The following is a 20,662-nucleotide window of genomic DNA, read 5'->3' as shown; positions in this document are numbered from 1 at the left end:
TGGTGGCGGCAGCAGCATCATGCTGTGGGGATGTTTTTCAGTGGCAGGGACTGGGTGACTAGTCAGGATCGAGGGAAAGATGAATGGAGCAAAGAACAGAGAGATCCTTGATGTAAAAACCTGCTCCAGAGTGCTCAGGACATCAGACTGGGGCGAAGGTTGACCTTCCAACAGAACCCGATCAAACATCTCTGGAGACCTGAAAATAGCTGTGCAGCGACGCTCCCCATCCAATTTGACAGAGCTTGAGAGGAACTGCAGAGAAGAATTGGAGAAACTCCCCAAATACAGATGTGCCAAGCTTGTAGCGTCATACCCTAGAAGACTCGAGGCTGTAATCGCTGCCAAAGGTGCTTCAACAAAGTACTGAGTAAAGGGTCTGAATACTTGTAAATGTAAATTTGATTTTTCCATTTATTTATTTAGAATACATTTGCAAATATTTCAATAAACCTGTTTTTGCCATGTCATTATTGGGTATTTGGGATAGATTGATGAGGGGGGGAAACAATTTCATCAATTTTACAATAAGGCTAAACTTAACAAAGTGGGAAAAGTGAAGGGGTTTGAATACTTTCTAAATGCTCTGTACTTCCATGCATTTTTTTTTCAACTGGTTCCGGGGAACTTCAGACGGGTCTTGGGAGGCCTGTGGGTGCCCTAGATCAAAACAACCAACATGTTAGTGAGAGTCTCACCTTTACCTTTTACAGGGGACAGAGTTTCACCTTTACACCTTCTCCTTTACAGGGGATATACTGTGTGACTATTACAGGGTCAGAACCTGTTCTCTCTGTTCTCTCTCTCTGTATCTCTCTCTGTATCTCTCTCTCTCTCTCTCTCTCTCTGTTCTCTCTCTCTGTATCTCTCTCTGTATCTCTCTCTGTCTCTCTCTCTCTCTCTGTATCTCTCTCTGTATCTCTCTCTGTTCTCTCTCTCTGTATCTCTCTCTGTATCTCTCTCTCTCTCTCTGTATCTCTCTCTGTTCTCTCTGTTCTCTCTCTCTGTATCTCTCTCTGTATCTCTCTCTGTCTCTCTCTCTCTCTGTATCTCTCTCTGTATCTCTCTCTCTCTGTATCTCTCTCTGTTCTCTCTGTATCTCTCAATTCAATGTAAAGGTGTTATTGGCATGGGAAACGTATGTTAACATTGCCAAAGCAAAGTGAAGTAGATAGTAAACAAAAGTGAAATGAACAATAAATAGTAACAGTAAACATTACTCAGAAGTTCCAAAAGAATAAAGACATTTCAAATGTCTCGCTCTCTCACTCTCTGTATCTCTCACTCTCTCTCTGTATGGGAAAATGAATGGAGTTTTAATAGTTTTTAGATAAACGCCGAAAATAAGGTCTGTGGTAAACACAGGCTTAGGCGATCTAATACATTTTGTTTTATGAGTTAACGTCACTTGTGAATTTGGAAGAATTAATGCAATTTAAAAAAGCACATGAAGGCTTCATAATTCATAAAGGTCATGTTAACTGGCTGATATTATCTCATAGAACAAAACGTGTACGTTCTCCTAAGCCAGTGTTAACCTCAGACCTTATTTTCGGGCGTTTATCCCAAAACCCTATTCTTTCCCCATTGATTTTTGCCATAGGAATAGCTGATCGAACCAGAGGTAACTCATTTCAGACTACAAGCTGGGGAGTTAGTGAGTTAGGGATTTTTATAACTAACCCAAGATAGACCAGAGCCTGTCATTTCCATTGGGAGCCAATGAATCATAGTGGGCAGAACAAGCACGAGCTATTGAGATCCTATTGGCGCGTTCTAGCATTTATTTGCATATTTCCGTTAGGGGATGCCTACTCTGTGAAGTGCGTGTGTACATTAACTCAATTCGCCCTTGCACTCCTAAACAACGCAATTTTTTTGAAACTTTGGCAAAGGGTAAAGTCTACAAACGCAGTCCATTCTGTTTGTTACAGATTCTCGTTTTAGAAACAGAAAACGGAATGGAGTTCAAATGTTTAATCGATGAGAAAATGTGCAGAATGTCGTCCAGGAATCCATCTGGCTCCATCTTCTCCCACTGCCTGCCTCCGGGCTTCCTCTCATCACCATATTAGGTAGTGAGTGGAAATGCCAACCGGATGCTTCACATTTATACATCCGGTGAAATATCTGGCTCATTGTTCTATCTATGTCTATAGCCTCCCGTAGTTTGAGCTACTCTCTGCAGGCTGCCATTAGCAACTAAATTATCCTTCTTCTGGGTGCGATTTTAAAATAATCGGTTCAAGGTCATCTGATGTTGGAAGCAATTATTGGTACAATGACACCTTGCTCACACCTACAGTGTTATTGTGCAAAATGGTACGCAGCATCATCTGGATATGATTGCAGCAAAAGTTCAACCATAGATTTTTATAACTAATCGAAGATGGACCACAGCCTGTCGTTTCCGATGGGAACAAATGAGTCATAGTGGGCAGAACAAGCAAGGAGGTGGGCAGAGCCAAGCACAAGCTAGCGAGATCCTATTGGCGCGTTCTAGCAAATATTTGCATGTTTCTGTTAGGGAACGCCTACTCTGTGAAGTGTGTGTGTGTGCAATACCTAAATTCGCCTTTGCACTCCTTCTAAACAACGCGATTTAGTCCACTCCGCTCATAACAGATTCTAGTTTTAAGAACAGGAAATTAAATCCATTATAAAAAAAATGGAAAGAATATGGCACCACAACAAACCTGCCAAGAGAGGGCCGCCCACCAAAACTCATGGACCAGGTAAGGAGGGCATTAATCAGAGAGGCAACAAAGAGACCAAAGATAACCCTGAAGGAGCTGCAAAGCTCCACAGCGGAGATTGGAGTATCTGTCCATAGGACCACTGTAAGCCGTATACTCCACAGAGCTTGGCTTTACGGAAGAGTGGCCAGAAAAAAGCCATTGCTTAAAGAAAAAAATAAGCAAACACGTTTGGTGTTCGCCAAAAGCCATGTGGGAGACTCCCCAAACATATGGAAGAAGGTACTCTGGTCAGATTAGACTAAAATTGAGCTTTTTGGCCATCAAGGAAAACGCTATGTCTGGCGCAAACCCAACACCTCTCATCACCCCGAGAACACCATCCCCACAGTGAAGCATGGTGGTGGCAGCATCATGCTGTGGGGATGTTTTTCATCGGCAGGGACTGGGAAACTGGTCAGAATTGAAGGAATGATGGATGGCGCTAAATTCAGGGAAATTCTTGAGGGAAACCTGTTTCAGTCTTCCAGAGATTTGAGACTGGAAAGGAGGTTCACCTTCCAGCAGGACAATGACCCTAAGCATACTGCTAAAGCAACACTCGAGTGGTTTAAGGGGAAACATTTAAATGTCTTGGAATGGCCTAGTCAAAGCCCAGACCTCAATCCAATTGAGAATCTGTGGTATGACTTAAAGATTGCTTTACACCAGCGGAACCCATCCAACTTGAAGGAGCTGGAGCAGTTTTGCCTTGAAGAATGGGCAAAAATCTAGATGTGCCAAGCTTATAGAGACATACCCAAGAGACTTGCAGCTGTAATTGCTGCAAAAGGTGGCTCTACAAAGTATTGACTTTGGGGGAGGGGGGGGGGGGGGGGGTGAATAGTTCTGTTTTTCTGTCTTATTTCTTGTTTGTTTCACAATAAAAAAATATTTTGCATCTTCAAAGTGGTAGGCATGTTGTGTAAATCAAAAAAAACAACCCCCCAAAAAAATCTATTTTAATTCCAGGTTGTAAGTGTCGTATATGATGAATGGTGGTCATCATTGCTGTCAACAAAAGAGTCCATCTATGCTGCATCGTGTCAGAAGTTTTTATTCATACCACGAGGTTACAGCATAAATTACAGACACGCGTTGTCTGGAGAACGGCTCCCCAGATTGTTATGGCCGTTCTGCCGTCTCATCGTTTACCCCCTATTTATAAACAATGCAAAAAGAGGAGTGACTCCCCTCTTCTGGCCAATCACCAGTCTCCCCTGGGGCATCACCCTCCCAACGCTACATTTGAACTAAGATCATAAAACAACATTCTTTGTTCCTCCAAAACATTTAACAAAGGCATAATCTTCAGATACGATATAAGGCAACAAAATAGGAAAAATGCCAAGGGGGGTGAATACTTTCGCAAGCCACTGTATGTTTCAGTAAGATTGGATTTTTGGCATCAACTGTACTGCAGGGATGGAACGTAAGTCGCACACAATAGAGGTTGTGGTGGCAGCTGCAGAGAGGTATTTGGGTGTGCGAGATCAGAAGAGTTACAGGGTGTGTTAAGTGGTTGTGTCCCATACTTTCAGGCTGTTGGACTGAAGCAGGAATAAATTGTATTTTTATTTTTTAAAGCAAAGTATAAGGGAGTTATACTCCAGTCTAGTAGGTGGCGGTAATGCAACATTTATAAACCTCATCAAAGAAGAAGAAGAAGAACACACTGTCGGTGTGTTCGAGGCGTGGTTGTAATCTGTAATGCAACATTTCCGCTTCCGCTCATGCTTTACCTCTGATTGCATCAGTTCCCTGTCATCAGTTCATCTGAGTTGGTAGCCGGGGAAAGAAGAAGATGTGAGTTTACTTGAATGGGAATTTAAATATTGTTATGTTGAACTGTTGTAGAATTAAACTATACTGACATACCGTTGATGCAATATGCGTCCATATGAATGCTAACTTGCGGCTACAGTGCGAAGAAGTCGAAAGTACTTAGCAAGTTAGCCGGATAAGCTAACCAGACCACTTGCATGTGCACAGCAAGGATACGTCGTTACTAGCATGCATTGAATCATCCTTTATAACTAGATTTATCCAACATCGATACTAGCCAGGTATAAACCCAGTTAACTGAATTAGCTAACATGCATATGAAACCAGCTAACCTTACTGAAAGGAAAATTGCTGCTTGTTAGCTAACGTTACGTTTGTTAGGAATTTATATAATGTTGAACTGTTGTCTAACGTCATCATTGGTTGATGAATACAGCAAGTGTCACTGAGCTTGTTTTGTACCTGCACCTTTTTCCACCCCACAAACCCACACTGATAGTCAAAGTGAAGTACGACTACAAAGCTTGAACTAGCTAACTGTCCTGCGAGGTTTGTGTTTCAGTCAGCATGGTTGAGCCAGTTGCTGAATCCATTCACTTTCTCTCCAATAGTCAACTAACTATGATGTGTTTCTATCACTCAGTGATCATGGTGGAGCCTGTTCCTGAATCCATCCACTTCCCTTCGGAGGAGGAGAGGATCCTGCAGCTGTGGAAGGACAAGGACTGCTTCCAGGAGTGTCTCAAACAGTCCAAGAACAGGCCCAAGTAAACATAAGGACCATGCCATCTTTGCCATGTGTGCTTGCGTGGTGGGAAGCAGTGTGTGTTGATCTGGGTGGGGACGGTGTCCTGGCTAGGACAATGCCATGGCAGGCAGTGTGTGTTAGAGCCGAGTCATTAATTTACATTTACATTGAAGTCATTTAGCAGACGCTCTAATCCAGAGCGATTTACAGGAGCAATTAGGGTTAAGTGCCTTGCTTAAGGGCACATCGACAGATTCCTGACTGTCAAACAGTAACAGATAGTTTCCAAATTGAAGGTTAATTATTGTAGACAGAATTCCTCTACCCATCGTTTAGTCAAAGATTGAGCTTATTCACGAAAAGTCTTGTCACATGCAGAATAGTAGTGCAGTGATCAGACAACACAACACTTAGCCCGATATGCATGTACACAACAACAAAAAAGATGAATCCGTTGTTTATGAATGATGTGTGAACTCTTCTCCAGGTACACGTTCTATGACGGGCCTCCGTTCGCCACAGGTCTCCCCCACTACGGTCACATCCTGGCAGGGACCATCAAAGACATCGTGACCCGCTTCGCCCACCAGAGCGGCTTCCACGTGGACCGCCGGTTCGGCTGGGACTGTCACGGCCTGCCTGTGGTAAGAATGTCTTAAATAATAATAATAATGTGATGAATAATGTCTTTGGGATAATGTACTTGTAGCTAGGGCTGTGACGGTAATTGAATAACCGTGTAACGGACGGTTATAGATGAATACTTTCATGGAAATAAGATAACCATCAAAAACCGTTGAAATAGCCCTATATTCATTTTAGAATTAATTTTTTATTAACTTTATTTTCATGTAGATAAACTTGACCTAATAGCTGGAGTGTTTACTAATGATTTGTAAGCGACAACAAAAAAAACATCTAACTTAGTCTATTTAACGTTCTACATCTCCTCTTTCCAACTGTCCTTTGACGCTCCAGCAGCGAATCCCTGATGATGCACGGGGGGGTGTAGAATGCTGTGGTACTAGAGACATTTATTTGTTGTTTTTATTGCTTGCTAGTAAATAAATTAATCGGTTTTCCTTTTTTAAAAAGGTTGGATGTGTCTGGCTATTCATTAATTATTCAACAGCAGTGGACAGGGTTGTTCTGGGCTCTGAGGCCTGTAATGATGTAATGTTGTTGTCAAATGGACAATGGGCCAGTCCTCGCCAACCCGGCATGGTATAATTTGTTATGGGATCTTTTCTTAATGTATAGACTAATCAATGGTGATCAGGCCCGTTCCTGGCCGATATGCTGCATATTGACGCCCTCCTATCCCCATAGAATAGCAGGCTGGGCAATACAGTGCCGGCCCGCAATACACTTCTATGAATGCCCATGTGGTAGCCTACCGTTTGTAAAACAGGCAATTTACCGTTAATCCCTGTCATTTGCTTACATTAATTTATCTTAATGCATGTATTAATTACAGTAATTTACCGTTCTCGGAGTGGAAATGTTGTTTGCAGAGTTCAAAACCTGCTACGTTTGTGAGTAGAGCTGTGGCGGTCCTGAAATTTTGTCAGCCGGTGATTGTCAAGCAAGTAACTGCCGTTCTCACGGTAATTGACCCTTAATTAACATAAACACATTTAGCATCTCCTGGCTTCCCAACAAGCCACTGATGCAGACCTTTGGAACATCTACATTTTATACTGAACAAAAATATAAATGCCACATGCAACAATTTCAACGATTTTACTGAGTTAAAGTTCATATAAAGAGTCAGGGCGTGACAATTAGGCCCTAATCTATTGATTTCACATGACTGTGCAGGGGCACTGCTACGAGAGGGCATAGGCCCACCCACTTGGAGCCAGGCCCACCCACTGGGGAGCTGATCAAGCCAATCAGAATCATTTTTTTCCCCACAAAATGAGTTTATTACAGACAGAAATACTCCTCAATTTCATCAGCTGTCCAGGTGGCTGGTCTCAGATGATACAGCAGGGGAAGAAGCCCGGGTGTGGAGGTGCAGGCGTGGTTACAGGTGGTGTGCGGTTGTGAGGCCGGTTGGACGTACTGCCAAATTTTCTACAACGACGTTGGAAGTGGCTTATGGTAGAGAAATTAACATTACATTCTCTGGAAACAGCTCTGGTTGACATTCCTGCAGTCAGCATGCCAATTGCACACTTGCTCAACTTGAGACATCAGTGGCATTGTGTTGTGTGACAAAACTGCACATATCAGAGTGGCCTTTTACTGTGCACCTGTGTAATGATCATGCTGTTTAATCAGCTTGTTGATATGCCACACCTGTCAGGTGGATGGATTATCTTCACAAAGGAGAAATGCTCACTAACAGGGATGTGCACAAAATTTGAGAGAAATAAGCTTTTTGTGCGTATGGAACATTTCTGGGATCTTTTATTTCAGCTAATGAAACATTGGGACCAACACTTTACATGTCGCGTTTATTTTGTTCACTATAAAAAGTCTAAATCCATTTAATATAGCCTACACCATCACAATAAATCCATTAATTGAAGTCCGGGCTCTGGCTGGGCCACTCAAGGACATTCAGAGACTTGTCCCGAAGCCACTTCTGCGTTGTCTTGGCTGTGTGCTTAGGGTCGTTGTCCTGTTGGAAGGTGAACTTTTGCCCCAGTCTGAGGTCCTGAGTGCTCTGGAGCAGGTTTTCATCAAGGATCTCTCTGTACTTTGCTCCATTCACCTTTCCCTCGATCCTGACTAGTCTCCCAGTCCCTGCCGCTGAAAAACATCCCCACAGCATGATGCTGCCACCACCATGCTTCACCGTAGGGATGGTGCCAGGTTTCCTCCAGACGTGACGCTTGGCATTCAGGCTAAAGAGTTCAATCTTGGTTTCATCAGACCAGAGAATCTTGTTTTTCACGTTCTGCGAGTCCTTTAGGTGCCTTTTGACAAACTCCAAGCGGGCTGTCATGTGCCTTTTACTGAGGAGTGGCTTCCGTCTGGCCACTCTACCATAAAGGCCTGATTGGTGGAGTGCTGCAGAGATGGTTGTCCTTCTGGAAGGTTCTCCCATCTCCACAGAGGAACTCTAGAGCTCTGTCAGAGTGACCATCACCTACCTGACCAAGACCCTTCTCCCCCAATTGCTCAGTTTGGCCGGGCAGCCAGCTCTAGGAAGAGTCTTGGTGGTTCCAAACTTCTTCCATTTAAGAATGATGGAGGCCACTGTGTTCTTGGGGACCTTCAATGCTGCAGAAATGTTGGTACCCTTCACCAGATCTGTGCCTCGACACAATCCTGTCTCGGAGCTCTACGGACAATTCCTTTGACCTCATGGCTTGGTTTTTGCTCTGACATGCACTGTCAACTGTGGGACCTTATATATACAAGTATGTGCCTTTCCAAATCATGTCCAATCAATTGAATTTACCACAGGTGGACTCCAAGTTGTAGAAACATCTCAGGCATGATAATTGGAAACAGGATGCACCTGAGCTCAATTTCGAGTCTCATAGCAAAGGGTCTGAATACTTACGTAATTAAGGTATTTCTGATTTTGGGGTATTGTGTCTAGATTGCTGAGGATTTATATATATTTAATCAATTTTAGAATAAGGCTGTAACGTGACAAAATGTGGAAAAAGTCAAGGGGTCTGAATACTTTCCGAAGGCATTGTATATGCTTAATTTAGTTATTTATGCAACTTTAGTTGTGATACAAATGTCGGACTATATGTTTTGATTTTTAAAAAATTCTAAGGCTACATGATGCGACTAATGATGATTTGAAAAAAGCCCCATGCGCCCTGTTTTGTTTTTTTGCGAAGACTGACACATTTACTGAGTCTCATTCACAATTTGACAAGCACTTGATAATGCTTCGAATTTCCAGGCGGCATCCCCCTAGTGTGTCCGTAATATTGAAGATGTTAGAAGAACTGTCCACATTTACTTTTCGTCAGCCAACAAGATGAGTAGGCTTAACGAACAGCAAAAGCACTAGCCTATGTCAATCTACTATCCCCCATAGTACAAAAGTTGACCTATTCTATTCTGTGCAATAAATTAATAAATATTCCAAACATAGTCTGGGACAGTTGTGGAATGCGAAAGATCCCAAATTAAAACATCCACTCTCATCAAAAAACATTTTAAACGCAATGAGGCTGACTCAACAGATCAGAACGTTTTAGCTTAAAATGTTGATAAACTATTAGGCTATTTCTTCACATTATAAGCGCAGCAATGCGCACACGGCAGTAGGCTATAAGCGGGAATGTTCCAAAATGCAATCAGTTAGCGGGAAAAAAGCATTCTCAAAAGTGACCGCAAATCCGATTTAGGCATGTAATGCTTTATTATAAAGGTGCATAAAAAAAAATCATATTCCCCAAACTTGAAACTCACGCACTTCTTATGTATGCCAGGTTCTACACCCCTTGTAAAGCGGATTAATGTGCTTAATTTTAAGAAGTTATTTGGCCACTTTAGTTGTGATACAAACCTTATCAAAACATATAGGCCTATGGGCTAGGCTACATGAGGTGGGGGACTATGATTTGAAACAGTCACAAAAAAAGCCATGCGCTGTTTCTTGCCTTACTGCACATGCTGGGCATCATTCACAAGTGAGAGGCTAATATTGTCACCCGTCAGACTATTCTTGATTTTAAAGTTGTCTTTACATATACTAAATAATATATGTGTGAAATTAGTTTTGATTTAGAATGGACCATTATCACACAGGGGCAGAGGGAGAAAAAAAATACGTCATCTATGCACTTAAATAGCGAATGGACTACGCTTCCCGCGGTTAATTTTTCTTCATTCTTTTTAATAGAGGCCATCAACTCTGTTGTCTCCCGCTACTCCACAGGCTATAGAAATGTTGCGCAACAGGAGCTCCCATGAAGTGTTTGATTTAGATATTCGATGACGCGTGGTCCTCTGTAGCTCAGCTGGTTAGAGCACGGCGCTTGTAACGCCAAGGTAGTGGGTTCGATCCCCGGGACCACCCGTACACAAAATAAATGTATACACGCATGACTGTAAGTCGCTTTGGATAAAAGCGTCTGCTAAATGGCATATTATTATTATTATTATGATGTCAGAGTGATTAGAGGGACAGCAGAGAGCTGAGTACCAGGCAGTTAGCAAGTTTGGTAGGCTACTAATGACCAGCAGCAGCATCAGAGCTTGGAGAAGCCTAGTTACCATGACTACACGGGCACAGTAACAGCCCTAGATACGGGCACAGTAACAGCCCTAGATACGGGCACAGTAACAGCCCTAGATACGGGCACAGTAACAGCCCTAGATACGGGCACAGTAACAGCCCTAGATACGGGCACAGTAACAGCCCTAGATACGGGCACAGTAACAGCCCTAGATACGGGCACAGGAACAGCCCTAGATACGGGCACAGTAACAGCCCTAGATACGGGCACAGTAACAGCCCTAGATACGGGCACAGGAACAGCCCTAGATACGGGCACAGTAACAGCCCTAGATACGGGCACAGGAACAGCCCTAGATACGGGCACAGTAACAGCCCTAGTTGTGAGAGGAACGTTTTTTTGGTTGAGTTCATACCGTTTACGCGCTCCATCTGAGCAGTGAGCATGTGTCTGGTTTCTCTGTCCTGCTAATGAGAACGGGGCGCGCTCCATCTGAGCAGTGAGCATGTGTCTGGTTTCTCTGTCCTGCTAATGAGAACGGGGCGCGCTCACCTGAGCATAAAGTACCTGGCCTGCTTCTCCAAATGTCTTAGAGAGAGGCTTCTGTCATTTTTTCTTCACTTCACAGTATCATTACTATTATTATTACTATTATTATTGCTATTATTATTATTATTATTTATTATTATCATTACTATTATTATAATCATTTATCATTATTATTACTATTATCATTACTATTATTACTATTATTATTATTATCATTATTATATTATTATCATTATTATTATCATTATCATTATCATTATTATTATTATTATTAGATCAAAATGTATTATTGGGCCTCCCGAGTGGCGCAGCGGTCTAAGGCACTGATCAGTGCTAGAGGCGTCACTACAGATCCGGGTTCGATCCCGGGAGACCTATGAAGTGGCCCAGCGTTGTCCGGGTTAGGGGAGGGTTTGGCCGGCTGGGATGTCCTTGTCCCATCGCGCTCTAGCGACTCCTTGTGGCGGCCGGACGCAGTGCACGCTGACACGGTTCGGCAGTCGTACGGCGTTTCCTCCGCTACATTGGTGCGGCTGTCTTCCGGGTTAAGCGAGCCGTGTGACAAGAAACACGACCCCTTGGCAGGGTCGTGTTTCGGAGGACGCACGGCTCTCGATCTTCGCCTCTCCCGAGTCCGTACAGGAGTTGCAGCAATGGGACAAGACTGTAACTACCAATTGGGGAGAAAAGGGGGTAAAAAATACCATTAAAAAAAAATATATAAATATATATAGTATTTGAAAAATCTTTCCAACACACTCCCCCTCGATAATCAGCGTCTCTTTATAAAAAGGCTATGGACAGGTTGCATTTATTTGTTTCTATTTTAATGATTGTCAATTTCATACTACAGCTGTCCCATTCACACTTTTCTTGTTAATTCATTATCTTGTCGCCTACTTTCATAAAGCCTAAGGTAGGCCTAGGTTTTTTTAAATACGTTTTAAGAAAAGGATAAATATTTGCTCTTGTGTTTGACATACGCTGGTGGCTATATAGATGGGTGTTTATTATATATTTTTATATATTTTTTTTTTACAGGGGTGTGTGTGTGTGAGTTCGCTGATTCTCTCTATATGTCCATTCAGAAAGTTTCCTTAAGTAGCCTGTCTGGACCCCGTCTCTTTAATAAGAATCAAACGCTCCTGTCATGATTTAATCTGGTAGAAGGATAATTTTCACCAGCATTGGCTACATTATTTCTCTCATTACGCCATCGTATGACCGCAGCAGCAGGGTTTGTGTCGTTATGCGAGTATTTTAGGGAAAAGTGGGAGAAAGCTGATCCGACTTCGTTTACATGGTTTTGTGCGTCGAAGTAGGATCTGTATTTAAAAAACAAAAAACAAATTGATATGCAGAAAAGCCAACAGACAAGGTTGGCAGATCTTTATTTTGACTCTTAATTTGTTAATTTAATATTTAGAAGTAATAACCTAATAATTAAATGCCATGATAATAATGAAGTGGAATGGCTTGTTTTTAAGTAGGTTTTTATTAAGACGCATATCCATGGAAACAAGTGTACTAACAGAATGGTGACCCCGCCCCCCTCAACGGTTATGTCTGTGACCGTGTACATTGGCCTGGCCAAGACGTCACAGTCCTACTTGTAGCAGAGGGAGAGTTGCTGTCCGTTCCGCACACTGAAAAATACAGTGGCTTGCGAAAGTATTCACCCCCCCTTGGCATTTTTCCTATTTTGTTGCCTTACAACCTGGAATTAAAATTGATTTTCTTGGGGGGGTTTGTATCATTTGATTTACACAACATGCCTACCACTTTGACGATGGCAAATATTTTTTTGGGCGAAACAAACAAGAAATAAGACAAAAAAACTGAACTTGAGCGTGCATAACTATTCACCCCCCCAGTCAATACTTTGTAGAGCCACCTTTTGCAGCAATTACAGCTGTAAGTCTCTTGGGGTATTTCTCTATAAGCTTGGCACATCTAGATTTTTGCCCATTCTTCAAGGCAAAACTGCTCCAGCTCCCTCTAAATTAAGCATATAGGAGGACCTTTGACTAGGCCATTCCAAGACAGTTTTTTTGTCTTATTTCTTGTTTGATTCTGAATTGGATTGAGGTCTGGGCTTTGACTAGGCCATTCCAAGACATTTAAATGTTTCCCCTTTGGGTGATTTTGAGTAGTGTGCAGTTCCTACTGTTACTGCGAACGGAAAATTAGTGTTTTCTTATTTGGTAGTCCTTCCCCTTTTCACTGAGTATTCTTCAGTTTCCTGCTGAACATGAGCTGATGGGATGTTTCTCCGTGTGGTTGATGGGATGTTTCCAGTGCTGTTTCTCCGTGTGGTTGATGGGATGTTTCTCTGTGTGGTTGATGGGATGTTTCCAGTGCTGTTTCTCTGTGTGGTTGATGGGATGTTTCCAGTGCTGTTTCTCTGTGTGGTTGATGGGATGTTTCCAGTGATGTTTCTCTGTGTGGTTGATGGGCTGTTTCTCTGTGTGGTTGATGGGATGTTTCTCTGTGTGATTGATGGGATGTTTCTCTGCCATTACAGGAGTATGAGATTGATAAGACCCTGGGTATCAAGGGACCGGACGATGTGGCCAAGATGGGGATTGCTGAGTACAACAGGCAATGCAGGATGATCGTCATGAGATACGCTAACGAATGGGAGGTGAGTTAATGATTATACAAACACTATCTATATGGCTGGTTCACTATGTAATTAGACTATATATGGCTGGTTCACTATGTAATTAGACTATAATTATATATTTTATATAATTATATATGGCTGGTTCACTATGTAATTAGATAATAATGTCTGTATATAATTATATGGCTGGTACACTATGTAATTAGATAATTATGTCTTTATATAATTATATATGGCTGGTACACTATGTAATTAGACTATAATTATGTCTGTATATACACCAGAACTCTGTAACCAGGATGGGACGGTGGATTGACTTCAAGAACGACTACAAGACTCTGTACCCCTGGTTCATGGAGACTGTCTGGTGAGTTGTCTGAATTTTGTTGTTAGAGAATGTAATGTAATATAATACATGCCATTTACAAGACACTTTTATCCAAAGCGACTTAGTCATGCGTGTAATCAAACCCACTATCCTGGCGTTGCAAGCGCCATGCTTTAAAAATGGGTGGGCAAACTACAGACTGCGAGCCCATTCAATCCGGGAAATTATTATTAGAAAATAAACACTTCAGGTCACTGTTGAACTTCTAAAACTAGATAGAAAGTATGTAGAAATTATAATATATATTTTTCAACTAACTGCACTTTTTCTGGCTGGCAAATTGATTTTGACAAACATCCCCCAAAGAAATCTGTGCGGCCCTCCGTTGAATTTTGAAATCCCGATGTGGCCCTCGATCCAAAAAGGTTTGGCCACACCTGCTCTACAAACTGAGCTACAGAGCACAACATTTGTCCCTGGTTTGTTTTAGATAATGTCCTTGCACACTGCATTGAACAGTGCCTTCAGAAAGTATTCATACCCCTAGACCTATTCCACATTTTGTTGTTACAGCCTGAATTCAAAATGGAATACATCGATGTTTTTTCTCACCCATCTACACACAATACCCCATAATGACAAAGTGAAAACATGTTTTTAGAAATTTTTGCTAATTTATTGAAAATGAAATACAGAAATACCTCATTTACATTCACATTCACATTCACATCCCTGAGTCATCCCTGGGCTCCCGAGTGGCGCAGCGGTCTAAGGCACTGCATCTCAGTGCTTGAGGTGTCACTACAGACCGAGTGGCGCGGCGGTCTAAGGCACTGCATCTCAGTGCTTGAGGTGTCACTACAGACCCCCTGGTTCGATTCCAGGCTGTATCACAACCGGCCGTGATTGGGGGTCCCATAGGGCGGCGTCCGGGTTTGGCCGGTGTAGGCCGTCATTGGAAATAAGAATTTGTTCTTAACTGACTTGCCTAGTTAAATAAAGGTTAAAAAAAATAAAAAATAACTTTGTAGAATCACATTTTGGCAGTGATTACAGCTGTAAGTCTTTCTGAGTAAGTCTCTTAAGAGCTTTGCACACCTGGATTGTACTACATTTGCCATTTTTTAAATTTATTTTTTACAAATTCTTCAAGCTCTGTCAAATTGGTTGGTGATTATTGCTAGACAACCATTTTCAGGCCTTGCAATAGATTTAAGTCAAAACTGTAAGTCGGCCCCTCAGGAACATTCACTGTCTTCTTGGTGAGCAACTCCAGTGTAGATTTGGCTTTGTGTTTTAGGGTATTGTCCTGCTGAAAGGTGAATTCATCTCCCAGTGTCTGGTGGAAAGCAGACTGAACCAGGTTCTTCTAGGATTTTGCCTGTGCTTTGTTCCATTCCATTTATTTTTTATCCTGAAAAATGTCCCCAGTCCTTAACGATTACAAGCATACCCATAACATGATGCAGCCACCACTATTCTTGAAACTATGGAGAGTGGTACTCAGTAATGTGTTGTATTGGATTTGCCCCAAACGTAACACTTTGTATTCAGGACAAAAAGTTAATTGCTTTGCCACATTTTTTTGCAGTATTCTGTACAGGCTTCCCTGTTTTCACTCTGTCAATTAGGTTAGTATTGTGGAGTAAATACAATGTTGTTGATCCTAGGGCTGTGGCGGTCACAACATTTAATCAGCCGGTGATTGTCAAGCAAATAACAGCCGGTCTCGCGGTAATTGACCGTTAATTAACAAACACATTTAGCATCTCCTGGCTTCCACACATAGCCACTGATGCAGACCTTTGGAACATCTGCAAGTCTAATAAACCCATGTAATATAGCCTACACCTTCACAATAAATCCATTATTTATTTTAGACAGGTCTAAAGAAACGTGAAGAAAATGTAGTCTATTTCAGAAGAACAGAATAGCATACTCTGAGTTGTCCTTATGTTAGGTCCTGATCTGGCTATGCCATATGGCTGTGGGCTACACTGGTTCATTTAGCAGACAAGATTTTGCTTAGAATTCCATGGCATTATTTTATAGTATGAAGAATACAATTGAACAAAGCTGAATAAAATATAAAGGATATTTTCTCCAAAAGATTTGAGGGAGTGCGCACATGCGGCTATTCTGTGTTGAGCGGTTAACAAAGAAACAGGTCCTCCTATATGCTTAATTTAGAGTTATTTATGTAACTTTAGTTGTGATACAAACGTTGGGCTATATGTTTAGATTTTTAATACATTCTAAGACTGCATGATGAGACAAATTATGATTTGAAAAAGTTGCATGAAAGGCATGAGCTCTGCTTTGTTTTTTGCGCAGGCTGTACACACTTCATCAGTCTCTCATTCACTATTTGACAAGCACTTGATAATGCCTCAAATTTCCCGGCGGCATCCCCTTTGTGTGGCCGTAATGCCCCCTAAGAAAATCCATGCCTTTTGCGGCCAGTGGCCGTTGTGCCCTTGGGCTGAATATAATTTTCATTCCCTTCTCCCTGCCTGTGCCGAAGCACCTCTCACTCACATGGCTCTCCGTCACGTGATCGGGTCTTTTCTCACAGGCTACAAGTGAAGAGCGACACATCGGGGACACAACTGCGCCCGTCCTTATCCAATTCTGAGGTGCATATTGAAGATATTGGAACTGTCCACATTTACTTTTTGTCAGCCAACTAGATGAGTCGGCCTACCGAACAGCAAAAAGCACAATCCTATGTCAATCTACTGTCCCCCATAGTACAAAAGTTGACCTATTCTGTGCGATAAATAAATATTCCAAACATAGTCTGGGACAGTTGTGGGATGCGAAAGATCCCAAATTAATACAACCACTAGCATCCAAAACTTTTTTTACGCAATGAGGCTGACGCAACAGATCAGAACGTTTTAGCTTAAAATGTTGATAAACTATTAGGCTATTTCTTCACATTATAAGCGCAGCAATACGCACACGGCAGTAGGCTATAAGTGGGAATGTTCCATGAGCGTGAACTCAAATGCGATTATGCATGTAATGCTTTTATTATGAAGGTGCATTTTTATGGTGAAAAATCATCTTCCCCAAACTTAAAACTCACGCACTTCTTATGTATGCCAGCTAGGCTCTAAACCCCTTGTAAAGCGGATTAATGTGCTTAATTTTAAGAAGTTATTTGGCCACTGTAGTTGTGATGCAAACCTTATCAAAACATATAGGCCTACCGGCTAGGCTACATGAGGTGTGGGACTATGATTTTGAAAAAGTCGCAAAAAAAAGGTATGCATTGTTTCTTGCCTTACGCTGGGCATCATTCACTAATGTGACCGACCGGCTCGATTCGGTCTTATGTATCTAAATATGAATATATATATATTTTTTTACATTGGATAAAGTTTAAGTTCAAATTGCTCGCCTGTGAAGTAGTGAACCGCGACATATGCCTAGTTTCCTGAAACGCAGTCACAAATGATAATATATAATTCACAAGTGATAGGCTAATATTGTCACCCATCAGGCTGTTCTTGATTTTAATCTTGTCTTTACATATACTAAATAATGTGTGAAATTTTATTTTGATTTAGAATGGACCATTATCATGCACCGGTCTCAGAAACAGGGATAAAAAGACATGTCATCTATGCACTTAAATAGCGAATGGAGGATGCTTTGTGGTTCATTTTTATGCCAGCCAACTATACTCCTGTTGTAAAGAGAAGCCATGTGCTTAATATTAGGAAAGTTGAGAAATAAATATAGTAGGCCTAGCCTATAAAAAGCTGATGGGATCCTCCTCTTTTTAATAGAGGCCATCACTCTGTTTTCTCACGCTACTCCATAGCCTATAGAAATGTTACGCAACATGAGCTCATGGGGTCTCATGAAGTGTTTGATTAGATTTTCGATTACATTTGCATTGATGTCAGAGTGCTTAGAGGGACAATAGAGTGCTGAGTACCAGGCAGTTAGCTAGTTTGGTAGGCTACTAATGACCATCAGCAGCATCAGAGCTTGGAGAAGCCTAATTACCGTGACTAAACGGTCACGTGGAATTTGACTGCCTTCATGACTCGTGACCGCCGGTGTGGCGGTAATACGGTCACCATAACAGCCCTAGTTTATCCATCATCCGTTTTCTCCTATCACAGCCGTTAAACTATGTAACTGTTTTAAAGTCACCATTGGCCTCATGGTGAAATCCGGTTTCCTTCCTCTTTTCTGGTCTTTCTAACCATTTTTAAGCCGTGTAGCTTCAGCTTCACGCTTCCTGGTCTGGTAGAAATTCAACCATTTGCAACATCTGGCTTACACCGTAGTCTGCTTGGTCTGAGGGGAATTTCTTCATGTTTGTGCTCACTGTCTGAGAACAAATCAATATGGAAAACAATAATCTCATCTAGAATGCTAAAATCACATTATCTTCACAAAAGTAATTTTAATTTTAATAATTTTGTTTTATACAACAATTAGATGCAAAACCTCATAACTGGGAAGGGTACACCCCCGGAGATACAGTTATGTTGTTCCACCGTCTTTAATGACATCACAACATAGTAACGAATTTGACATGATTGTTCTTTAAGTCCCCTCTGACCTTTTCCCACATTCTTTGAAGTAGGAATATTGTTTCATTATCCACTTTTGGATGTTGGAGTCTTGGCGGGAAGACTTATTTTGTTCCACAGGGAAATTCTCTCTCCCAATACTTCATGGCACGGAAGAGAACGTTTCTGCAAGGAATTTACGACCTAAAAAATAAATAAAATGTATTTCATTCATAAAACTGACCCCCCAGGAGAGTGGGTGTTCAAACCTTTGCCTAGCCGGCATCTTTGATCCTCAGCCCATGAGGGCAAATCATGACAGAAGTATTTCATGTCCACAAGTCATCTGTGGATAGGGTTGTGCACAGAGTCACGAAAGCCTTCATCAGATTTCCCACCCAGGCCGAACAGAACAGAACTTGCTACAGAGTTCCATGGCATAGCAAGGTTCTCACGAGTCTGTGGAGCAATCGATGGGACCTACATCAGAATTCAGGCTACCAAGGACCATGAAGTCACTCATGTCAGCAGGAAGAACTACCACTCGATCAACGTACAAAGCCCCAATACCATTCTCTCTGTAGCAGAAGAACAGAAGGAGTGAAGAAGGCCAGAAGATGAAGAGAAGAGATATTCAGTCTATAGTGGTACACTGGGCACACAAAGCCTTCATGGAAAAATCCACCTAAAACCACTAATTCCTATAGTTTTGTGTTAAATAACAATAATTTTTTTTGTGAACAAATGTTTCATATTGTCGTTATAATAAGGTTAGTAGCAACGTGAACGTTGTTGTGGAAATCAAGTCGACTACAAATCCCACAATGCAATGTTCTCTGTGGGCTGACTTACTGTATGTTGCTGACTGCTGAGGTGTGCTACCTCAATGTTATTGTTAAACTTCAGAAATGGATACATTATCTGAGTTTATGAACTTGATCTCAGAAACGTTTGAATAGATTGTGATTGTGCCGGTGTCGATTCCACCCGTTATTTTTTATAAAACATCTTAAGTAAATTTCCTTAACTTTAAGTCAGTTGCACAAAACATTTTAAGGTGAATTTCCCCCTTAAATTAAGTGAAAAGGTTAAGGTTGTTAAGACGTCCCATAATTGCTTCATTCAGCATGGATATCAATGTAAACAGCATTTGTGGAGGTAAATGTTGCTTTCATCTGCTCTGGTTACAAAAAGAAAACCAGCTAGCTACTTAGCTAAACAATGGAAGGTGCACAATCCATGGCTATAAAGCTATCTGGCTAGCTAGCTATAGCTACTCTGGAAGCTAGATTGACGTTCTAGAAAGTAATACAAACAAGTTGAGAAAAAAGTAATTACAAGAAACGTGGTTTCTCTTTCTGCCATACAGGCCTTCAAACTACCGTAAAACTCCTTAAGTATGCCCTTACCTAAGGAAATATATGAGGGGCTTCAGCTCGCATACTCCCTTAAAATAACTTTGCTTGGAAAATGAGGAAAAAAAGCGGCAATAGTATTGTCTGTCCACTTTGAGACGCCGTAGCCAGTATACTCTTCCTCAAAATAGTCCGAATTAATCTAAGATTAACTCAAATCTGTCATTACTTTTGAGATCTTAGTCGAGCAATGTTACATTTTAATGAAGATGCTGTATTTTTCAATTAAAAAATGTGCATGAAAAATGAGTCGTCTCTAGTTGAGTGACAACAGACTTTACTGAAGAATCCCTACGGTTGACCAATCACCAACGAACGGGCGTAGACTTCGGCTCTGAACTTCAGCTTGCCTCCAGAAGAAATGTCTGCCCCGAACAGCCGAAAAACCCCTCACCGAAGTCCAAAATGAAAAAAAAAAAAAAACGTCACACGATGTCGTCATAATATTTGCACAAACTCTTCCAAACTGTTTTCGGCTGTGAAGCATGCGGACGCCCTTTAAACAATTCTCTTAGGAAAGGGAAAATTATCGATGTTTTATGCCACCGGGCTATTAGGACCTGACGGTCATTAGCAAGTTGGGGTACTACTAACGCATGTCCAGGAGATTGGCGTGATTCAGCGGTCACGTGGTCATGTTACTGCGGTCATGACTCATGATTGCCGGTGTGGCGGTAATACGGTCACCGTTAACAGCCCTACTACCGACAGGTGCCCTTCTGTGCGAGGCATTGGAAAACCTACCAGGTCTTTGTGGATGAATGTGTTTGAAATTCACT

At 41.7% G+C, this 20,662-nt stretch overlaps 1 protein-coding gene across 1 annotated transcript in view; it reads left to right on the top strand.

The window, feature by feature from the left end:
* Window positions 1–4,466: 4,466 nt before the first annotated feature.
* The window catches only part of LOC311119719 (isoleucine--tRNA ligase, cytoplasmic-like), a gene marked incomplete at its 3' end in the record, with an annotated part of 37,902 nt that continues 21,706 nt past the window's right edge, over window positions 4,467–20,662 (top strand). Inside the window, exons 1-5 of the mRNA XM_084194382.1 lie at window positions 4,467–4,541; window positions 5,164–5,287; window positions 5,756–5,912; window positions 13,504–13,623; window positions 13,890–13,972. Coding sequence (XP_084050508.1) covers window positions 5,169–5,287; window positions 5,756–5,912; window positions 13,504–13,623; window positions 13,890–13,972 — 479 coding nt within the window. The remainder of the gene's footprint in view (window positions 4,542–5,163; window positions 5,288–5,755; window positions 5,913–13,503; window positions 13,624–13,889; window positions 13,973–20,662) is intronic.

This window comes from Coregonus lavaretus, assembly GCF_964263955.1.
Source record: "Coregonus lavaretus genome assembly, contig: HAP1_SCAFFOLD_3399, whole genome shotgun sequence".
In the NCBI taxonomy this organism is placed as follows: domain Eukaryota; kingdom Metazoa; phylum Chordata; class Actinopteri; order Salmoniformes; family Salmonidae; genus Coregonus; species Coregonus lavaretus.
This window is presented reverse-complemented; position numbering and strand designations above follow the sequence as displayed.